Source organism: Rhincodon typus, chromosome 21 (genome assembly GCF_021869965.1).
Source record: "Rhincodon typus isolate 14 chromosome 21, sRhiTyp1.1, whole genome shotgun sequence".
Taxonomy (NCBI): Eukaryota; Metazoa; Chordata; class Chondrichthyes; order Orectolobiformes; family Rhincodontidae; genus Rhincodon; species Rhincodon typus.
In genome coordinates this window covers 12,264,322-12,284,794 of record NC_063352.1, presented here as the reverse complement: position 1 = coordinate 12,284,794, position 20,473 = coordinate 12,264,322, and the positions used below count along the sequence as shown (strand labels likewise).

At 39.7% G+C, this 20,473-nt stretch overlaps 1 protein-coding gene across 4 annotated transcripts in view; it reads left to right on the top strand.

Annotated features, from left to right (window-relative positions):
- Positions 1-20,473, top strand: part of LOC109922756 (general transcription factor 3C polypeptide 1) — a 59,528-nt gene that overhangs the window by 427 nt on the left and 38,628 nt on the right. For 2 of the 4 annotated variants that reach the window (XM_048609449.1, XM_020522804.2), the window contains exons 2-14: positions 794-1,003; positions 1,992-2,168; positions 2,250-2,393; positions 5,655-5,751; positions 7,102-7,225; positions 8,280-8,432; positions 13,860-13,975; positions 15,334-15,760; positions 16,765-16,979; positions 17,342-17,481; positions 18,312-18,465; positions 18,695-18,798; positions 20,044-20,228. In XM_048609449.1, the coding sequence (XP_048465406.1) occupies positions 794-1,003; positions 1,992-2,168; positions 2,250-2,393; positions 5,655-5,751; positions 7,102-7,225; positions 8,280-8,432; positions 13,860-13,975; positions 15,334-15,760; positions 16,765-16,979; positions 17,342-17,481; positions 18,312-18,465; positions 18,695-18,798; positions 20,044-20,228 (2,246 nt within the window). Of the gene's footprint in view, positions 1-88; positions 141-201; positions 718-793; positions 1,004-1,991; positions 2,169-2,249; positions 2,394-5,654; positions 5,752-7,101; positions 7,226-8,279; positions 8,433-13,859; positions 13,976-15,333; positions 15,761-16,764; positions 16,980-17,341; positions 17,482-18,311; positions 18,466-18,694; positions 18,799-20,043; positions 20,229-20,473 lie in introns of those variants that run through there. The other 2 variants (XM_048609451.1, XM_048609450.1) reach the window with 2 other exon arrangements.

Genomic DNA, 20,473 nt, shown 5'->3' with positions numbered 1-20,473 from the left:
GGGGGGGGGGGGGGGGGGGGGGGGGGCGGGGGGGGGGGGAGGATGGGAGCTAATGTAATGATCTGGGCAGGAAGTGAAGGGGAAGGGAAAGAAGCGGGGAGCTGCGGTTTGCAGATGTTCCATTGTTGAATATATTGAAGGTGAGATAGACAGAATAGTCTTGGAATCCAGTGATTTAAGTGAGTGAGTGGAAAGGCAGATTAACAGCCTAAGTGACAAACAGTCAAAATTCAGGACAATCCCTAATTATATGGGGTTAGTGGTTACCCTGTGGAGAGCCAGCTCTTTGAACCTCTATGAACCTCTATAGGTATAGCCACAGCGCTATTCGAAAGGGAGCTCCAAGGTTTTGACCAAGCTAGCGGAAGAACAGTGATATAGTTCCATAGATGTGTGGTTTGCAAATGTTCATCTGCTGCCCTTATCTTTCTAGTTGGTAAAAGTTTCAGGTTTGGAAGTACTGATGTGGTAGACTTGGCAATTTGCTGTAGTGCATCTTCCAGATGGTCCATGCTGCTGTTATTGTGCTTCAGTGGTGGAGGAAGTCAGTGTTCAGTGAACAATAATGTTGAGCACAGTGTGAACTGGACTGAGCTGCTGTGTGAAGGATAATGTGATTTTATGGAACAAGTTCACATTTGTTCAATAATGAACTTAGTGAAATAGAAAACAACAATGAAAAACGAAAATGGAAGTACCAAATGTGCATTCTAAAATGTAAGTATGATTGCTTTGATCAGTACGTTGCATGTTTAACTGCATTTTCATCTTTTTGTGTTTTGTTTCTGGTAAGATATGAAGAGATTGATCCAGAGACAGGCATTCAAGAGACACGGAGGGATCCTACACCCAGAGATGATATCTATCCAGTTTGCATCATTTCAGACAATAAAGATGGAATTCAGGGTTCCTGTCAACATTTTTACAAGCGAAAAGATGTAACTGCAGAGATAAGGTCTCAACAGTATATACCACGCTGCACATTGGATGAAGCTGTGAACAGGTGAGCTATGAAAGCTTTTCTAAAATTTTTTGGGATTCAAAGTTTTCTTCTTTGTTTTATGGAATGTCAAAGCCAACATTTGTTGCCACACCCTGATTACACTTGAACTGAAAGGCTTGCTTGACCAGTTCAGAGATGGTTGTAAGTTAACCACATTGCTGACTCTGGAATCACATATAGGCTATCCCTCTGCGTAGAGGATGAGTGAACCAGATGGGTTTTTGACAGTGATAATTGCAACATTCCAGCTTCTGTGGTGGGATTTGAACCAGCCTTTTTAGAGCATTACCTGGGGCCTCTGGATTACTATTTCAGTGATGTCACCACAGTGACACCCTTGTCCCCAGTTTACAAAAATTTCGTCCCTGAAATTCTATTCCATCTTAATACTATTTTGTCGAATGAATTAAGCTAATGAAGCTGGCAGCTGGATTAGAAAGTACAATTTTAAACATGTTGGTCACATTGCTTTTGTGAATTGGTATTTCAGGAAATGGGGAGGGATAGGGTATTGAAAGATTTGAAGATAGGAGAGTTTGAAATTTGATACATTAACTGAAGGGGTCAGTAACTGGCAGACAGGTAGAGTCATGTGCGGTCACCGTCCATGTGTAAACTGGCCCCTTGCTCTCCCCAAGGAAAGGCATGGACGTGGAAGGAGGCCAAGGGTTCCTACAGAGATTCCAGAAGTGATATAGTGGGGCTGGATGAAAATAAGCTGCTCTCTGGTCATGATCTAATAATCATAACTGCCCCTTGCCTTGCCCGAGGACAGCTCGGGTTGTAAGGCACAGTCGGGATACATAGAAGGGCAACAAAAATGAAGCTAGTCAGTTTGAACCGGCACACTGTAGATGAATTATGATGCAATACTTTTGTTACATTGCAGCTATATATCTCAATGCCTCACACTTCTAAAAGGTATGTATTCTGTATATCTGTTCTACAGTGAAGGCTTGCTTTGAATAATCTATTTTGTTTTCTGTAGATGGGGTGAGAGGTTAGTCATCGTTGCCTCTCAAATGGTTCGTCATCGAGCCCTCATCGGGTGGGAAAGTGATCCAGAATTAAACCTGCCTGACTATTCTTACTGCATACTGGAGAGGCTGGGCAGAGCAAGATGGCAAGGAGAGCTGCAAAGAGACCTTCACAGTGGGGCTTTCAAGTGAGAACAGATTGCATTCAGAAAGAGTGAATCCTTTTGTATAATTTTTTTAATTTTAAAATGATATTATCTTTTTTGCAGAATTGATGCTCGTAAAATGCATTATCACCGAAGAGTTCTGGACAGAAACAACCTCATTACTCTCCAGTCCCATGTGATTCGGCAGCCTAATGGCAACCAGCAGTATTCCATTTTGCTTCTTCTCAAACGCTTCCATGTTGATCGGTAAAATAGATTACTTTGAAAACTCGTGTTTGACTTCATTGCTTTATAACAATGTCACAATGTGCAACAATATACGAGGGAGTTAAACTGCATTGCAGGTGCCAATGCACAGATGCTTCACTCATTGCTGCAGGATATGTATCACAAGTGTCAGGGGAAGTTACCCACAATGGTTATGGGAAGCAATATTGCTTATCCGAAGATGAGTTACTTTTAAAAACGGCATTTAAAAATATTGGCAAAAAAATTCACATCCCACCAGCTTCTAATCAATGGTTTAAAAGAATAGTGTGATGAGCAAACAGACACTGAGTTCTGCTTGCATGGGCAGAGGGCAGAGGGCAGAATGGAGCTGGTTGTATAACTAAGCACTTCTGCCTCTGCGACACGCTGTAATATCACATTGCCATATTTTGGAGCATTAATCTGATTTTGAGTTAATGGTGGTTTCAATGACAGACTCCCAGAATCAATTCATATGAGTGATTATTATGTTCAGGATTCACTCCTTTTTTTTTAAAGATTTTTACTTTGGTATTTCTGTAGCATCTTAACTGTAATTTGGATTGTAGAGGAAAATTTTACATGAAAAAGATACATTTTATTTCATTTTCCTGTATTCACTGCATTTGCTAGAGCAGTGTACTGAAAAGCATGTGCAGGGTGAAAGATGCTTCAATTGTACAGGACCTTGGTTAGACCACACTTGGAGTACTTCGTGCAGTTTTGGTCCCCTTACCTACGCTGTGAATTGTTTTAATTGTGTCGATCTAGATTTACATTTAATAATAACTGAGGCTAATGGTGCTGACTTACATTGGAGTAAATTGGATAGAATCTTTTGGAATATACACGTGTAATAAACAGACCAATCTGGATGCTGACGTTCAAGTTACCCTGCTGCTCCATAGGCTGCACTGCAACAGTACCTCGCCGAGACAAACCGTTGAAATACATGCAACAGTGTGAAGCTGGTACTTCACCATTAAATGTAGTGGAAAAGGTTGGAGCTAATGTGTTCATCATGTGATAATTCATAGAATCGTAGAATCCCTACAGTGTGGAAACAGGCCCTTTGGCCCAACAAGTCCACACTGACGCTCAGAGCAACCCACTCCCATCCATCCCCCTATAGCTCACCTAATCTACACATCTCTGAACACTACGGGCAATTTAGCATGGCCAATCCACCTAACCTGCACATCTTTGGACTGTGGAAGGAAACCGGAGCACCTGGAGGAAACCCACGCAGACAGGGGGAGAATGTGCAAACTCCACACAGTTGCCCGAGGGTGGAATCAAACCTGGGTCCCTGGCGCTGTGAGGCAGCAGTGCTAGCCACTGTGCTGCCCCCTAAAAATTATAACCAAACAAGCTGTCTTATCCTGAAAATTTACATTTGCAAGCGTGGATGCCTATTCTTTCAGAAGTTAATGCCAGTTGGGTTTTTTTTAAGAAGCCATTGTTACTCTTGTTGTCTAGCTCCTTTCGTCCATCCTGGAACAGGAGGCTCAAGTAGCCTGTTCCTGTGCTGTGAAAGCTTTGTGATTCTAGGAACACACTGTACTACATCAGACACCAGACTTGTGGCAAGACTCAGCTCAAAAGCTGTCAAAAACATTGTGGGCTGCTATTGGCATAGTGAGTGCAAAACACTGTTCCTTCATCATGCACATTTTTTAAAATTAACTCATGGGGTGTGTGTGTTTGTCTGGCAAGACTGTCACTTATTGTCCATTCCTTGAAAATATGATGGTGAGCCAATTTCTTGAATTGCTGCAGTCCATATGGTAAAAGTACACCCAAAGTGCTGTTGGCTTGCATTCTCAGTCTACTTTTATTGTACTAAAAGCAAACAATTAGGAAGGCGAATGGTATGTTCACTTTTATCACAGAGTTTGCTTCAATTGTACAGAACTTTGGTTAGACCACTCAGAGATAGTAAGAAGTGCCGATGCTGGAGTCTGAGATAATGCGTTGTGGAGCTGGAGCAACACAGCCGGCCAGGCAGCATCAGAGGAGCAGGAAAGCTGACGTATCGGGTCAGACCCTTCTTCAGAAATGGGGAAGGGGGCTCTGAAATAACCCTCTGGATTGGGCTGGGGAAGGTGGGTGGGATGGTGATAGGTGAGTGCAGGTAGGTAGTGGTCAGTGAGGTGGGAGGAACGGATAGGTGGGAGAGAAGATGGGCAGGTCAAGGAGGCGGAGATAAGTGGGGCTGGTGGAGGTAGGTGGGATAGCAATAGGTGAGTGCAGGTAGGTAGTGGTGGGGATTGGTTAGTGAGGTAGGAGGAGCGGATAGGTGGGAGAGAAGACAGACAGGTCAAGGAGGCAGGGATGAGAGGGAGAGTTGGTCTTGGGATGAGGCCGGGGGTGGGGAGATTTTGAAGCTAGTAAAGTCTTAGTTAGACTATACCTGGAGGAGTCTGTGCAGTTCTGTTCCCCTTACCTTGGGAAGAATATTGTTATCGAGGGTGTACAATAACATTTGCAACTTATGTTCCTGATGAAGAGATTGGGGATACTGGGTCAGTATTCCCTAGAGTTTCAAAGAATGGGGTGAAGAAGAGTCGTTTGGACCCAACACATTCTGTTTCTCTGTCCACAGATGCTGCTGGACATCCTCAGTTTTGCCAGAATTTCTTACTTTTATTTCAAATTTCCAGCGTTCGCAATATTTTGCTTTTAATAAAAGGGCTGAGCAGCGTGAATGTGTCCCTTGTTGGTGAGTTTAGAACAGTGGGGGACAATTTCAGAATAAGAGGGAAACCTCTTGGGACCATGAAGAGGAAAATTCTTTTTACATGGAGAGTTTTGTGAAACTTTGGAATTCCCTACCCCAGAGGGCTGTGAAAACTCCGTCATTGGCTATGTCCAAAGTAGAAATTGACAGATTTCTGAATAAAGTGCAATGGAAATGGTGTAGGGGAAAACAACCTTGATATAGATGATCAGCTGTGATACTAATGAATGATGGAACAGGCCCAGCAGGCTGAATGGCCCACTCTTGCTTCTGTGTTCCAACGAATATCTTGCATTTTTAGTACTGATCAAGGGTCACGAAAATGTTAACTTTTTAGCTTGCTCAAGTGTTTTCTTGACCATGAACCCAAAAGCTGCAAGTTTAGACTGTTGCTGGATGGAGCTTCCTTTGTTTTAAGTGGGCCTCCTGTATTGTGTGACCTGTATTGATTCACTTTATGATGTTATGAAATTTGTTAATTTTTTTTTCACTGCTTTGCTTTTCTATCTATTATGCAGGAGAAGCAAATATGATATCCTAATGGAAAAAATCTCCCATATCCTTGTCAACCGGCCCAATCAGATGGAAATTATGCTGACTCTCAGGGATGAGCTTGTAAGATTTTCAAAAAACAATCAATGGCATAATCTGGTGGGGTGAAGAGTTGAGGTTCTTGTCTGATGTGATTTATCATTTTGCTTCTGTGCAAATTTAATTAGTAGCTTTCTGTTCTGATGATCTCTGACATAATTTTCATTGATGTTGGAGGGCATGGTGAGGAAATTTATATTATCTCTGGGTGTATCGGTGTTAACAAGAGCCATCGTTGATATGCTGTGTTGCTTCCTTAATGTGCTAGCATGCCTGTGGAAACTGCCATTTGTCCTAAGCACCAGAAAAAAGTTTTTTGGAAGAAGCTATATCACCTTCTATTAGTCATTTTTCAAATGTGATCCCACTGACTGTCGTCAGTTGTTCCACTCTACAGTGTAGTTTTTGGGGGAATGGCAGGAGGGCATTAAAACCAATAATAAAAACACCAAATGCAGGAAATAACAGTTCAGGCAGCATCTGTGGAGAGAAAAATTGAGTTCATTTTTCGGGTCCCTGACCTTTTATTGCAGTATCGAATGTATTCTGACAGGAGGTCAATAGCCTGGAATGTCAGTATTGTCTTTCCCTGCATAGATGCTGCCCAAACTGAGTATTTTCCAGCATTTTCTGCTTAGTCTCAATTTCACCCTCTACCATATTATGTTTTTGATGTTCAGCCAAACTTTTTCTTTGAATAGAGATGACAAAGTGCTTTTACTTGACTTTTAAGTACCTAACTCACTAAATATTAAAGGAACAAGAGAAAGTGTGGGTGAAATCATCCATTTAAAAGGAAAGTTCTTTGTGAAACCAGCAATGCTGTTGAAGAGTTGTACTATTGATATTTCACCTTACTACACTTCATGAAGTGAGAGTATTTCTGGTGCTTTGCAAAGAGACGTTGAAATAATGGTTAGTCTTCTAACAAAAGCTTCAGATATGATATAAGATATCTGGAATTTAACTGCGGCCTTATCTTTTCCTCAAGAATTTGATATCAGTCTATAAGTGGCAAAAGTATGTTAGATTCCTAGCCTTGAATGATATTTGGATTTTTATGCAATTGTTCTGGGTTTTGTGGCTTGTTATTTTAAGATTAGCTTTTTGAAAATGACACCTCTGTTCACCTGTTTGCACCTGCACTTGTATCTGACAAAAAAAAATTAACAGATCATTTTCAATTATGTAACCTGTCGAATTATTTGTTCCCGTTTGGGAAATGTAGTTTCAGAACTTTATTAAGCCAAACAATGAAACAAATCAGAATACTCTGGTGTTACTTTTAGTTCCAGTTCTTTATTTACATCCGGTGTGTAATTGTGCACACAAAATACCATTTATTTTAACTACAGATGTTTGTTTTCTGTTTAGGGTCTTTGTGAGAGAACATTTAAGAAGCTTTATCAGTATATGGTGACTGGTGGAATAGCCAAGGTGATTGCCGTTCCCCTCAAAGACCTGAATCCTGATGGAGGACCATGTGTAACAAAAAAAGGTAATCTGTTTATATTTGACAACTTCAGTGTCCTATCCTTATCCATAGTGTCGGATAGGTATTTGGATAGTTAGAGATTGTACTGTCAATCTTACGTTAACATGAACATTGTTAGCCTGTATTTATACTGTCACTTGCATTTCGGAATTTCCCACCTGTTAATGCAAGAGTTTAGTATAATTTAAGAGGCCCTGACTTGACTCCAAAATGTACTGAAGGCATGCGAAATCATTTTCCCTACATGGATGGCCTGCAAGGTCAAGTAGAAATCCAAACCATTTTGAAGCTGGATTTTGAGAAGTGCTCCTTTACTTTCTAACGTTAACCCTGAAACTTGATGATATGTGAAGGTGATTATTACCTGTGCTCCAGCATATTTTTAAAAGAAAAGCACGAAATGCTGAAAATTTCTCATACCTGCTGTACTTCACACATTCACAGGCTACAGTCTCCAGTCTGTAGCTGTAGATATTGAAATTTTTATGCCAGGGTAGGGATTGAGCTTTTGCAGTCTTATCTGTATCTTGCACTGTGACTCAGTATTGCCTATTTTAGAAAGTAGATTAAAAATTATTCATTGGGAGCGGAGTTGTTAGTAAGTCCTTTTACTAACGTTTCGATTGAAATGATGAAATTGAATCTTGTACAATGGGTGAAAACTTTAATAAGTTGTCGTCTTAAAGACAAACAATACCTAGCAGCATAGTGGAATTTGATATTTCTTAACTGTAACCGGAGTTGTTGATCTGCTGAATTACCAATCTAAATTTGATCTTACTCTTGTAACTTCATCTTATTGGGGATATCTTGGGTTTGGCTTCTTGTCCCAGCTAGAATTAAACATTTGCAAAGACAATGGAAAAACATTGCAGTATGCGTCTCTACAAATGTGCAATTGCCTTATTTTGGTGCCAGACCAGATTTTGAAATTTCTCTTTATAGAGTAAATATGATTTTATTTAAGGTCTAATGATAACTGAAGTCCAAATGCTTATCATGAGGAGAACGCATTGGAACTCTAATTTTGTGTTGAAGTGACCATTATTGTTTTCAGGAACTCAGATTATTGTTCGATGTCTGAAACTGATAAAGCCATATGGGAAAAAAGTAGATGATGAAGATGATGACGACGATGAAGATAATAAGACAGTTGAAAGAATGGATGTCGTTTATGAACGAGATATGCTTACCCAGGCTTATGAATTAAGTGAGTTTCGTATGTATTTGAAAAATTGAGGCAAGCCATAAGTTTGCTTTTTAGAAAAGTCACTCATTTATGTGCTGTCCTTGTCAAATTATGTGCAAGTCTTCCTGCAGATGACACATGTCCCTTGTATGTGCTCAGAATTTTAAACTAAAGAAATGTTGCAATGAAAATATTCTAAAATTTTTTTGTGGATTATTTACTTTAGGCTACCTTTATTCTATTTGTATCTAACAGTCACCTTAGTGAGCAAGAAGAGATCCTTTTCAACCAAGTAATCAGGTTGAAATAGAGAATAGTCCCCTGTGTGTAACAAGCCTAATGTAAGAAACTTTGTGTGTCAAAAGGCAGTAAGTTGAATTTTGCAGTGAGCCGCAAAAAAAGTTCTTGTTGTTGGAACCATATATAAGTAGCCAACCTAGTGTGACTTACAATTGATAGCTGGAGTGAGGGCAGGAAGGAAAGAAGGAGGAGTTTGGTTGCTTTCAGCTAAACAAAGCAGCTGATTGGTGAGTGTATTTAGTATTTAAAGTAAAAGAAAGATCTTTAGTTTGTGTTTAGGTCTCTAGTCTTTTTCTCTCTCTCTCACTCCACGTTTAAGGTTGATACAGCTGTTAAATAATTACAATAAAATATAAAGAGCAGTGATACTAGAGTGACAAACTGATAAATTAAAATATGTCAGTGAAGACAGACTGGGTGATGTATTTGTGCTGCATCATGTGTGAGATGCTGGATATTGAGGTGATCGAGAGTGAACACGTCTTTACAAATATTTGCAGTTTAAGTAACTTTGAATCCAAATTGAGGAGCTTTGAGTCTGATCTGCAGACATTGCACATCTCCTTGGGCTGGAGAGGAACTTGGAAAGGGAGGAGAGAGATCCAGTTGTTGTCCATGTTGGTACCAATGACATTGGTAGGTCTGAAAGGAAATTCTCATGAAATATTTTTGAACAGATTATGAGCTAAACTAAAAAAGCAAAGCCCCAAGGTGGTAATCTCAGGATTACATCCAGAGTCACAAACAAACTGCCATAGGGTTAAAAAAAAAGTCAAATGCGTGACTTAAAAATTGTTGTGGGAAGAATGGGCTTCAGTTCATGGGGCACCAGGTGGGCTACCTGGTCAAAAGCTCCTATTCCAGTGGGATGGGTTTCATTTGAATTGTGCTGGGATCAGTGCCGAGGCGAATTGAATATCTAGGGCTGCAGAAAGGGCCTTTAACTAAAAGAAAACACTTTAACGTTTAAATAGAGGCTGGAACGGTTCTGGAGAGGAGGTGCACACATGTACAAAGCAAATGGATATGGCAGGATGCAGAGCAATGATACTCAGAGTTGGATAGAGAAAATCTGAATGTATACATATTTTTAAAAGTCAGCAAATAAGGTTAAAAGGGGGAAAAATGGTACAAAATAGGCAAAATCAAGGCTGTTTACATAAATTGCATAATATAATCAAGCAGAGTCAGCATGGCTTCGTGAAGGGGGAAATCATGCCTGACAAACCTATTAGAATTTTGAGCAGAATAGAAAAAGGGAAAACAGTTGATACAGTATTATCTTAATTTCCAAAAAGCATTCATGAAGCTAGTTAATAACAAAAGAGCCCATTGAGTTGGTCTTGTATACTAGCATGGATAGAGGATTGAGTGAGTCGTGGACTGTAGGGATGAAGGGAGAATTGTCAGGATGGCAACCAATGGGATGCCTTGTGGGTCCAGCACTAGTCCACAATTATTTATGATATATACCAGTAACTTGAATGAGGGAAGTTAATATACTATATCCAAGATAGTAGATGACTTGAAAATAGGTAGGAAGAAAAGTGGTGAGGGTATCACAGGGTCTGTAGAGGGAGATGGGTTGTGAGTGGGCAAAAACTTGACAGATGGAATATAATGTGGGGAAATGTGAGGTTATGCACTAGGGCATGAAGAATAGAGGAACTGAACATTATTTAATTGGAAAAAAACTGCAAAGCTGTTACGCAGAAAGACTTCTGTCATGCATGTGTCACAAAAACTAGCAATTGAATTCAGTGGGTTATAGGGAAGGCAAATGAATTGTTGGCCTTTATTTCAAAGGGAATGGAGTATAAAAGTGCGGCAGCCTTGCTAAAGCTATACAAGGCACTAATTAGACCGCACCTAGAATTCTGCGTCCAATTTTGTTCACCTATCTTTTTGCTAATTAATTCATTGGATGTGGCATCACTGGCAGGGCAGTATTTACAACATATCCCTGATTGTCCAGAGGAAAGTTAAGAGTCATGGTGTCACATGTAGGTTGGACCAGCCAAGAATGACAGGTTTTCTTCCCTAAAGGGTGTTAGTGAGCTATGTTTTATGACAATTGACCGCAGTTACAGTTGCCATTAAGCTAGCTTTTAATTCAGAATTTTATTGAATTCACATCTTACCATGGTGCTGTGAAGCGATTCAAATCAATTGTCTCCATAACATTGGCCTGGGGTTCTGGACTGCTAGTCCATTAGACGCTTTACCACTGCACCTGCCCTTTAAGGAAATATGTACTGGCATTGAGAGGAGGTTTACTAGGTCAGGTCCAGACATGGAAGGGCTTTCTTATGAGGAGAGGTCAAGCAGGTTGTGCCTGTACTCCATAGTTTAGAAGAATAAAAGGTGACTTTAATGAAGCAGAGGATTCTTGGGGGCACTTAACAGGGTAGATGCTGCAAGGTTGTTTTTCCTTGCGGGAGAGTCTAGGACCAGAGGGTATAATCTTGGAGTAAGTGGTCACCCATTTAAAACAGAGTTATACAGCATGGAAACAGCCCCTTTGGTCCAATTCATCCATGCCGACTAGATATCCTAAGCTGATCTAGTCCCATTTTCCAGCATTTAGCTCTTGTTCCTCTGAACCCTTCCTATTCATTTACCCATGCAGATACCTTTTAGATGTTGTAGTTTTACCAGCCTCTACCACCACCTCTGTCAACTCATTCCATACACGCATCACCCTCTCCATGGAAAAGTTACTCCTCGGATCCATTTTAAATTTTTTCCCCCTCACATTAAACCTATGCCCTCTAGTTTTGGACTCCCCTAACCTTAGAAAAAGGCTTTAGCTATTCACCCTATCCATGCCCCTTATGATTTTATTAGCTCCTATAAGGCCACCCCTCAACCTTCAATGCTGCAGGGAAAATAGCACCAGTATATTCAACATCTCCCTATAGCTCAAACCTTCCAATCCTGGCAACATCCTTGTAAATCTTTTCTGAACCCTTACAAGTTTAACAATATCTTTCCTATAGCAGGGAGACCAGAATTGAATGCAGTATTCTAAAAGAGGCCTAACCAATGCCCTGTACAGCCACAAACACAGTGCATTGACCAATGAAGGCAAGCGTGCCAAATACTTTCTTTACCACCCTATCTACCTGCAACTCCACTTTCAGGGAACTGTGCACCTACGCCCCTAGGTCTCTTTGTTCGGCAATACTTCCCAGGACCCTACTATTAAGTGGTCCTGTCCTGGTTTGCCTTACCAAAATGCAACACCTCATATTTATCTAAATTAAACTCCATCTGCCACTGCTCAGCCCATTGTCCCATCTGATCAAGGTCCTGTTATACTCTGAGATAACCTTCTTCACTGTCACTGTACCACCAATTTTGGTGTCATCTGCAAATGTACTAACCATACCTCCTATACTCACATCCAAATCATTTCTATACATGACAAAAAGCAGTGGATCCAGCACTGATCCTTGTGGAGCAGCACTGGTCATAGGCCTCCAGTCCGAAAAACAACTCTTTCCCACCACTGTCTGTCTCCTACCTTCAAACCAATTTTGTATCCATTTGGCTAACTCCCCCTGGATTCCATGTGAACTAACTTTGCTAACCAGTCTACCATGTGGAACCTTGTCAAACGCCTTGCTGCAGTCCATATAAACAACGTCTACCACTCTGCCTTTTTCAATATTCTTTGTCACCTCTTCAAAATGACGAGGAATTTTTACTTGGAGTAGTGAATCTGCAGAATTCTTTATTGTAAAGAGCTGTTGAGGCTTGGCTGTTTAATTGTATTCAGCAATGCAATGGACAGATTTTTAATCTGTAAAAGCATGGAGGGGTATGAGGAAAAGGCTGGAAAGTGGAGTTAAGAATTTTCAGATCAGCCATGAACTTGTCGAATTATGGAGCAGATTCGATGGGCAGATGGCCTACTTCTGTTCTATGTCTTATGGACTTTGAAAGCTATCTATAAAGATCTAGCAATCTCTGTCACTGGTTTCCCCTCTACCTATCAATATTGTAAGCCTGATTCAGAGATAGTACGAACTGCCGATGCTGGAGAATCTGAGATAACAAGGTGTAGAGCTGGATGAACACAGCAGGCCAAGCAGCGTCACAGCAGCAGGAAAGCTGACGTTTCAGGTCTGGACCCTTCTTCAGAAACATCAGCTTTCCTGCTCCTCTGATATTGCTTGGCCTGCTGTGTCCATCCAGCTCTACACCTTGTTATCTAATATTGTAAGCCTGCCTGTTATTAAAGAAGTCTCCAGGCATATGGCAGCAATGATGTCAGCAAGCAGAGTAAATATCGAATTACACTGCAGTATTCTCTAGGACAGCAAGCCAGAAAATTTAAATGTCTCATTATCTGACATTTTAAAATTTCAGACTGTGAAATGAGTTATTTGACAGGAGCTTAAAGATGCATTAAAATGCCATTTTTTTAATGCAATGAAGAAATTTTAGATTATACCAAATATGAAATGGATTTTCAAGGCTAATGAGAGAGTATTTAACTTAATAATTAACTTGTTTAAAAAGCACATTCTGGCTCATTCGACACTGATTTTTTTTCATAGTTTTACAAAGTGAGACTGACAATTTTCATCAGTTTGCTGATTGCTAGGGACTTGATTCTGAGGGGTCCGCACGCTGTGCCTTCTGTAGAATAGCAGCATTGCTGACAACAACTTATGGATCCTGACATTATTCTAAGTATGTGCAATCAGTTTCACTGGTTTATTGGTGATAAATGTTGGTGATAAGTAAAACTGTCAAAATCTGGCCAAAAGAACAATCGACTAATAGATAAATATAATGTGGACAGCAAGGTCTTTATTTTGGCTGGTGGCTGGAAGGATATTTTAAGTGTAAACCTGGAATGCTCCAACATTCCCTGAAATGGTATTATTGGAAAAAAGGGCACCACAGTTGAATTTGCAGCCAAAAAGTTTTGGAATATTGAAGGAACAGTCCTGTAGTAGGACAGTGTATCATATGGTTGAAGGAAGTGGCCTTTTTATATTTGGAAAATCAAAGCCCTTCATGATGACCCCTTTTAAGTGTAGTCACTATTGTAGCACATTATGAAGACACAGTGGCATGATGACATTTTAAACTTATTTCTTTTGAAAAGTATCTTTATTTCCTTGGCATTTCTAGTTGAAAGAAGAGGCACCAAAGGAATTTCACAGACTGAAATCCGGTTGGCTTTGAATGTTGGCAAACTTGAAGGTCGGATGTTGTGCCGCCTGCTGGAAAGATACAAAGTTATTACGGTAAACCATGGAAATGGGTTTTTATCAATCCTAATCGTAAGACAGTGTTTATTACTAAAAGGATGGAACTGTAGCTGCATGTTTCCAGTCCACTTTCTGTACCACCTATACCCTCAATTCCTCTCTTTACAGTATTTTGTTTTCTCCTCCTTCCTTACTACTATATGTTTTAATTTGGATTGTCTGATATAAATTTAAAATAACTAAATGACCATATATACATAACCACATTAAACCTTAACACCAATAGTTGGTAAGGTGTTAATGGAATCTTATTAAGATTAAAGAAGCAATGAAGTCTGTTGGATGCTGGAGACGGTCTCTCTTCGGCATTGACTTGGTGACAAATTTTGTAATGAGGATTGAGATTGAGTCAATCCTGTTGTAGATTCTATGATCCGAGCCAAGGCAGGTCTGCAGTACATAAGGCCACTGCTGATTGAACTAGCTAAACTCTTCGACATGGCCAAATTTGCTGCTATATATGAAGTGCTTTTTCCATTTTGTTCTAGTTTGTCCTGAAAACCAGTGTCTAAACGGATAGGTTAGTTCTAGCAATAGAATGCTTTCATGGTTTTTGGAGTATTTTGAATGTAAAGGCTTTGAAATTCCAGGGCATCTATTTTCTCAGCACAAGTGTCGAACCAGGATTCTGTTTACTTAGACTAAAACTTGATGCAGCTCGGTAACAACATTCACTGTAATATTTTTCCCACTGTGTGGATCTTCAAGTTCCCTGCATGGCAGTGGTTCCGGTGGCAGAAACCATTGGCTGACGTACACAGACCTTCCCAGTCGCTACGCTGTCTAGAAGGAACGTTGTTCAGCATAATATTCTCGATCCCTTCCAACCAGTCTCTCAGCAGGAGCAGCAGAGCACAGCTGTTATACCTGAGGTGCCCACAGACCCTTTTAGGCTAAAGAGTATTTTGACAGCAAGTTCATCAGCTCTGACCAAACCTGACCCCTGCACGCTAATGGTATTGATCCCCTCAGGTTGATTTCTTAGGCTAGGAAAGGTTTGGAGCTTCTGTTAAAGTTTCACTAAGGAGATAATAGTTGGCAGTCCTTGGTAAACCACTTCTTGGCCGCATACTGTTGAAGTGGGGAAATCTTTCATCTTGTCTCCGTCCTGTGAAAAACTTCCCACTGGTAATTAAAGGGTCACAGCAAATGGCGTGGAACTCCACTTTCATTAGGTTTCACTTCATTTCCTTGAGCACCTTGGGAAGAAATTGTTGTCTTGCCCACTCAACTCCCAAAAATTTTGGAGTCCAAAGTGTTAGAAGTGCAGGTACAAGGGAACGGACTGTTGATGTATTTCCTGATTCTAAGTGCATGTGGGCTTTCTGTAACAGGGTTTCATGGAGGACGAAGGTCGTCAGCGCACAACTAAATACGTAGCTAAGACATTTGTGAAACAAAGTGAACTGAGCAAGCAATTTGAAAAGGAAAAGGCCAGAAGCGAGCAGTTGGCGACAACTAGTTTCCTGCCCCTTCATCATGCAGAACCACAACCTGATCCCCAGCAAGCTGTAGCACCAGTGAAGGACTCGCCAGAGAAGGAAGGTGTGCCGCAGGTTTTAACAGAAGACTCATCAAAGGCAAATCATGAGCGAAAGCAACCACTAGTTCCTGTGCAGGGCAAACAGTCTTCTCATTCGGAGCACAGAAGGAAGAAATGTACTACCTCTCAGAAAATATACAAAGGAAAGAAATTAGTTAAAAGTGCATTATTAAGAAAGTTCAAACTGAGAAAAGGTCGCAAGTCAAAATTGGGCAAAGGTTAGTGAATCGTGATTTTTTTTGTACTTTATAGTGAATTATTTATTTATATTGCAACAAAATCTTTTGCTTGGCTAGGATTTTTGGTAAGAATTGTAGACCTTGATATCTTAAATTGCTTGATGTTTTGCTATTCCAAACTATTCCAAGTGTTTCAAGTCACAGGATGAACAAAAATTGGTTCTCTCTTTGGGAATCATCTAATGCAATGTATACTGAGATGTAAAATCACACATTAGAGAATTTTTTCTCCTTCTGGGGTGATGTGCCAACCAGTGTATTTCTACTCAAAGTTTTTAATTTCTTTTACTTACAGGGATAGGGTAGGGGAGTGGGTCTGAATGGGATGCTCTTCAGAGTGTTGGTGTGGACTTTATGGGCTGAATGGCCTGCTTCCGCACTGTAGGGATTCTATGATTCTAAAATCTGTATTCCCTCTTAGAGCAAATGTGTTCTTTGCATGTAGACAAACTAATCTGAAGTCTCTTGTCCATTATCGTGAGTCTTTGCGTGTCACAAACATCCATCTGACCAAAAATGTTTTTCTCATTCTTCCAGTTCAAAAATGAATATGCCCCATACAATTCAGTTCCTTCTAGTTGATCAGTGCAGTGATTTCATTTATGTTGTGTTTTCTTGTATCACCTTGTATATGCTATCATCTCCTGTTTAATGGGGCTTCAGTCCCAGAGGGTGATCTTTATGTATACTGAAATGGAGAATGCTTATAAAGCTAATGTAACTTAAGTGAACAGTGTTCTCTCTGTTTGGATAACACCCTTTTCATTTGTATTTGAAAGCACTAGGAAATAAGGACAATCGTGTTTAAGGTATCTAAAGTCCCATTTTATTTCACGTTATGGGTACGTTTTCATAATCGCTTAGATCTTTGTTTATAGTTTGTGAAATATTCCTCACTGAGGAAAAAGCTCAATTGTATGAATTTTTTTTAATATGCCAAGATTTAAATCGTAACTTTTTAGAATAATTTTTGTTTCATGCAGGTAGGAAATTATCTGGTTTACTAAAAACACCTGCTGGGATGGCTTCCCAGAACATAGCCAAAAATGTTGAAGAGTCTTCCACAGAATTGCAGCAAATGGATATTCAGTTGAACTCCTCAGAGGAGAATCCCAGCTGTACCTCTTGTGCTCAAACAGTAAACGGTCTAAGTGAAGAGAATGTTGTTATTGAAGAAGTTAAAGTTGAAAAAACAAAGGTATGCAAATAGCTTTCAGAACAGTTCAGACTTCAGCATTATCTTGTTTCTCAGTGTAATCACATGGACCCACGTTATGCTCAGTTTATTACAGTGTTTAGGGTAACAATGTGGGGCCCAGCACATTGTAAATGCAGCAGAATGTAACCAGTTTTGCTGATTATCTGTTCTATTAATTGATGATCCTGTTACATTGAAAACTGAAGCAAAAAAACACATTATGCAGTTAGTAGATTTTCAAACCAGCAATGTGTATGATCGGTATGTTTGAACTTGCCATTCTTTTGGCCTCAGATAGCATCCTAAGCTTAGGTGGCACTTATTGTCATTCATGCTAATCATTGTTACATTTATTTTCTCAGGAGAAGGAACTTGGAAAGAAAAGGAAACCATGTAAGGAGACTCGGTTGAAGAAGCCTCATGAAACTTTTCGGATGCTAAAACGACAGAACATGATTCTAGAAGCTGTGCGGAATTTGAAACTGATTGAAAGTCTGTTTTCGTAAGTTTTATTGCATGATGTCAACATATGAATCTCTAAATCTGCTGAAACTTTACCAAACAACTGTTTCACTAAAGTAATGAGAAGCAATTATCAAAAATATTAAAATGTCATTTATTTTTAGAATTGCAATATATTTAAAACTCCGTATACCGATGATTCAATATTACTTCCTTTTTTTTGGAAACACAGCCTTTCTTTGAACTGGATTGGACACAGCATGATGCAAAATCCACCTGAATGCCTTTCTATGTTTCTGCTTATGTCACACAATATAACAGTTGCTACCACAGATAAATCACTAAGTGAATAAATGAGACGAACCATAACGTACCATATTGCTGTGTTGTAAAAAATACTTGTTATTGGGAGATAAAAATTATGTTGTCAATGGATCTTTAACTTCACTTTCTTTGAATCTGGATGAGCTGCTTTCAGAAGTCATTTTGCTTCTTTTGATCTTAAAATTGTACTATATTTTTTCAATTTCTTGCTTTCCCTAGACACACCTGTGTCTGTGTCTCTTCCTCGATAGCAAGAGCAATATGATTATACCTGCAACCTTAAAACAGCCCTAGATGTATTTACTTGTTGTCCCAACTGAAATTAATGACACTGGAAGCAATTAAGAGTGGGGTATGGGAAGGGGAGACAAAGACAGTTCAAAAATAGCACTAGAATTGGTTTAGCAAGCTTGTGTTGAATTATATTTGAGAAAGTTTGGCGTTTAACTATTAAGCCCACGTTTCTTTCAGACAACTTAATAATGTAGGCAGCTAGTAAAAAGTAGATTTTACTCGTAGAAAAATGTTATTTTGTTTCTTCTCCAGGCTGCAGAAGATGATCATGGAGGAAGAGAAGCAAGACGGTGTGGCTACCAGGTGCTGTAAGAAATCTATAGTAAGAATGGTCCAAAAGTTGTCGCAGGAGGGACTGCTCCGACTCTTCCGTACCACAGTTATACAAGATGGCATCAGCAAAAAGGTTCAAATGGAAGTTAATCTGTTTTCCTGCACACACTATAATTTTAAAACCTTGCCAAACTTTAGCAAATCACTTTGTATTGATATTAATGAATGAAAGTGAATGTTTTATGTCTTATATAAAGGAATCTATTAAGGATCTTTGTACAGTAGTTTCAGTTTCAAAGATGATATTTCCACACACTGTAGTGTGCATCAAAGTAAAATTTCTCTGTTTCTGTGCCATCTAGGTGGAATTTGTGGCTCATCCATCTGTGCTTCCTAATGATCCACTTGTAAGTAGTGCAATTGAACAAGTTCGATTTAGGATCTCCAGCTCTTACACCGTGCACAGGTCAGTATCTCATGGGTTATTTTATACTAGCTACAATTTCTGCATTGTTTGGGGTTGTACATTCTTAACCACTGATCATAACTGCTACCTCCAATTTCTTTAAGGAGGTGCAATGCATGAGACTTGATGGGAGAGAACAGCAGCTTGATTTTACATATTACTTTCAATTTAGGGAAAAAAAAGTCCTGAGGTATTTCTTGGGTGGAATATATAAAAAGTAATGTATTGAAGCAGAAGAGAAGTGGCATTGTTACTAAACTTCATAATTTAGCACAGTAGGGACACCAGTCAAGGTTTGACATTCTCAGCACCATATTCTAGATAGCAAATCTGCCATTTCCAGAGATGGACATTTTTGTCACTGGTAAAGCAAACATCTTTTGCTTATTCAATCAAGATCAGGTGGTTGTTGTTAAATAAATGCCATCTCTTATATGTTGATTATCCAAGACATTAAGAGGTTGTGGGGGCGGTGGGGGGTGGGTGGCGGAGAGGGAGAGGGAGGGAGGGAGGGTGAGTGAAGGAGAGAAATGCTATGTTTCTCCAAAATGGTAAGACCTTGTTCTCAATTTTCTGCTTAGTTTCTTGCAATTTACTCCTTAACTTTGTTAATGACGCTCTGTTCTGTTAAACATGGGTTTAAGTACTTTCCTATCTAGTCGAATTATCATTGGTTGAAACCATCCAAAACTCCAAGTCTGAATCAGTAGGTAAATGGAAGAGATTTAATGTTTCACCTTGAGGCATGAATGAAGATTAAGTTCTCCATTATTGCATGAGTGATGTTACCGGCAGCAAGTTTGTTTCACTGTCATTGCAAGTTGGACAGCTTATCGATTAATATACGTGCAGTAAGTCTCAGCTGTCTGAGCATCAGATTTTGTCTTTGTAGCACGCTTAGGGGTGCTCATACAAACCATGTATATGTAGCAACTGCTGGAGCTTCTGGAGTTGTGAACAAGAGTCATACTGGATGCGAAACATTAACTCTGTTTTGTCTTTCCACAGATGCTTTCAGATCTACTGAGTTTCTCCCAACATCCTGTGTTTGTTTCAGATTTCCAGCATTTGCAGTATTTTGCTTTTAGTCTGTGGGTAGCCAGTGTACCTTTTTCTCACTGAAATGGAACTGGCAAATTAAAAGCTGACGTGGGCAGAAAAAGTGGTGTGGTACGACAGTATGTGTGCAGATGGGTCATGGTGCCGTATTTGCATTGGGATTATAAGGTCCTTTTTGCTTTACAGAATGAAAATGTTGCAACTCCATGCCCAGAAAGAAAAGGAGAAACAAGCAAGGGAAAGTGCTTCAGTGGTTGCATCATGTGGTTCTGAGCAAAACAGGAATGCAGAGACCACCAGCAAATGCTCCACAAGTAAAACTGATGAGAAAATGGGTGTCACCCCTCTGAAGAATTACCATCCTCTTATAGGTAAAAATAACCTGCATAAGTATTTGGAGAGCTATCACAGTTATTTTCTTTGTTCCAGAAAGAAGTCAATTTGTTTTAAATCTTGTTCGCAGGAAAGAATACTGAAGATACTTAATTCAGCCAATTTAAAATTAAACCTACAGCCCTGTTCTGTTCTTCTCTATCTTTCTACATTACTTTCCCATATTATTATCTTTTTACATTACTTTCCTATATTACTATCTTTCTACATTACTTTCCTATAT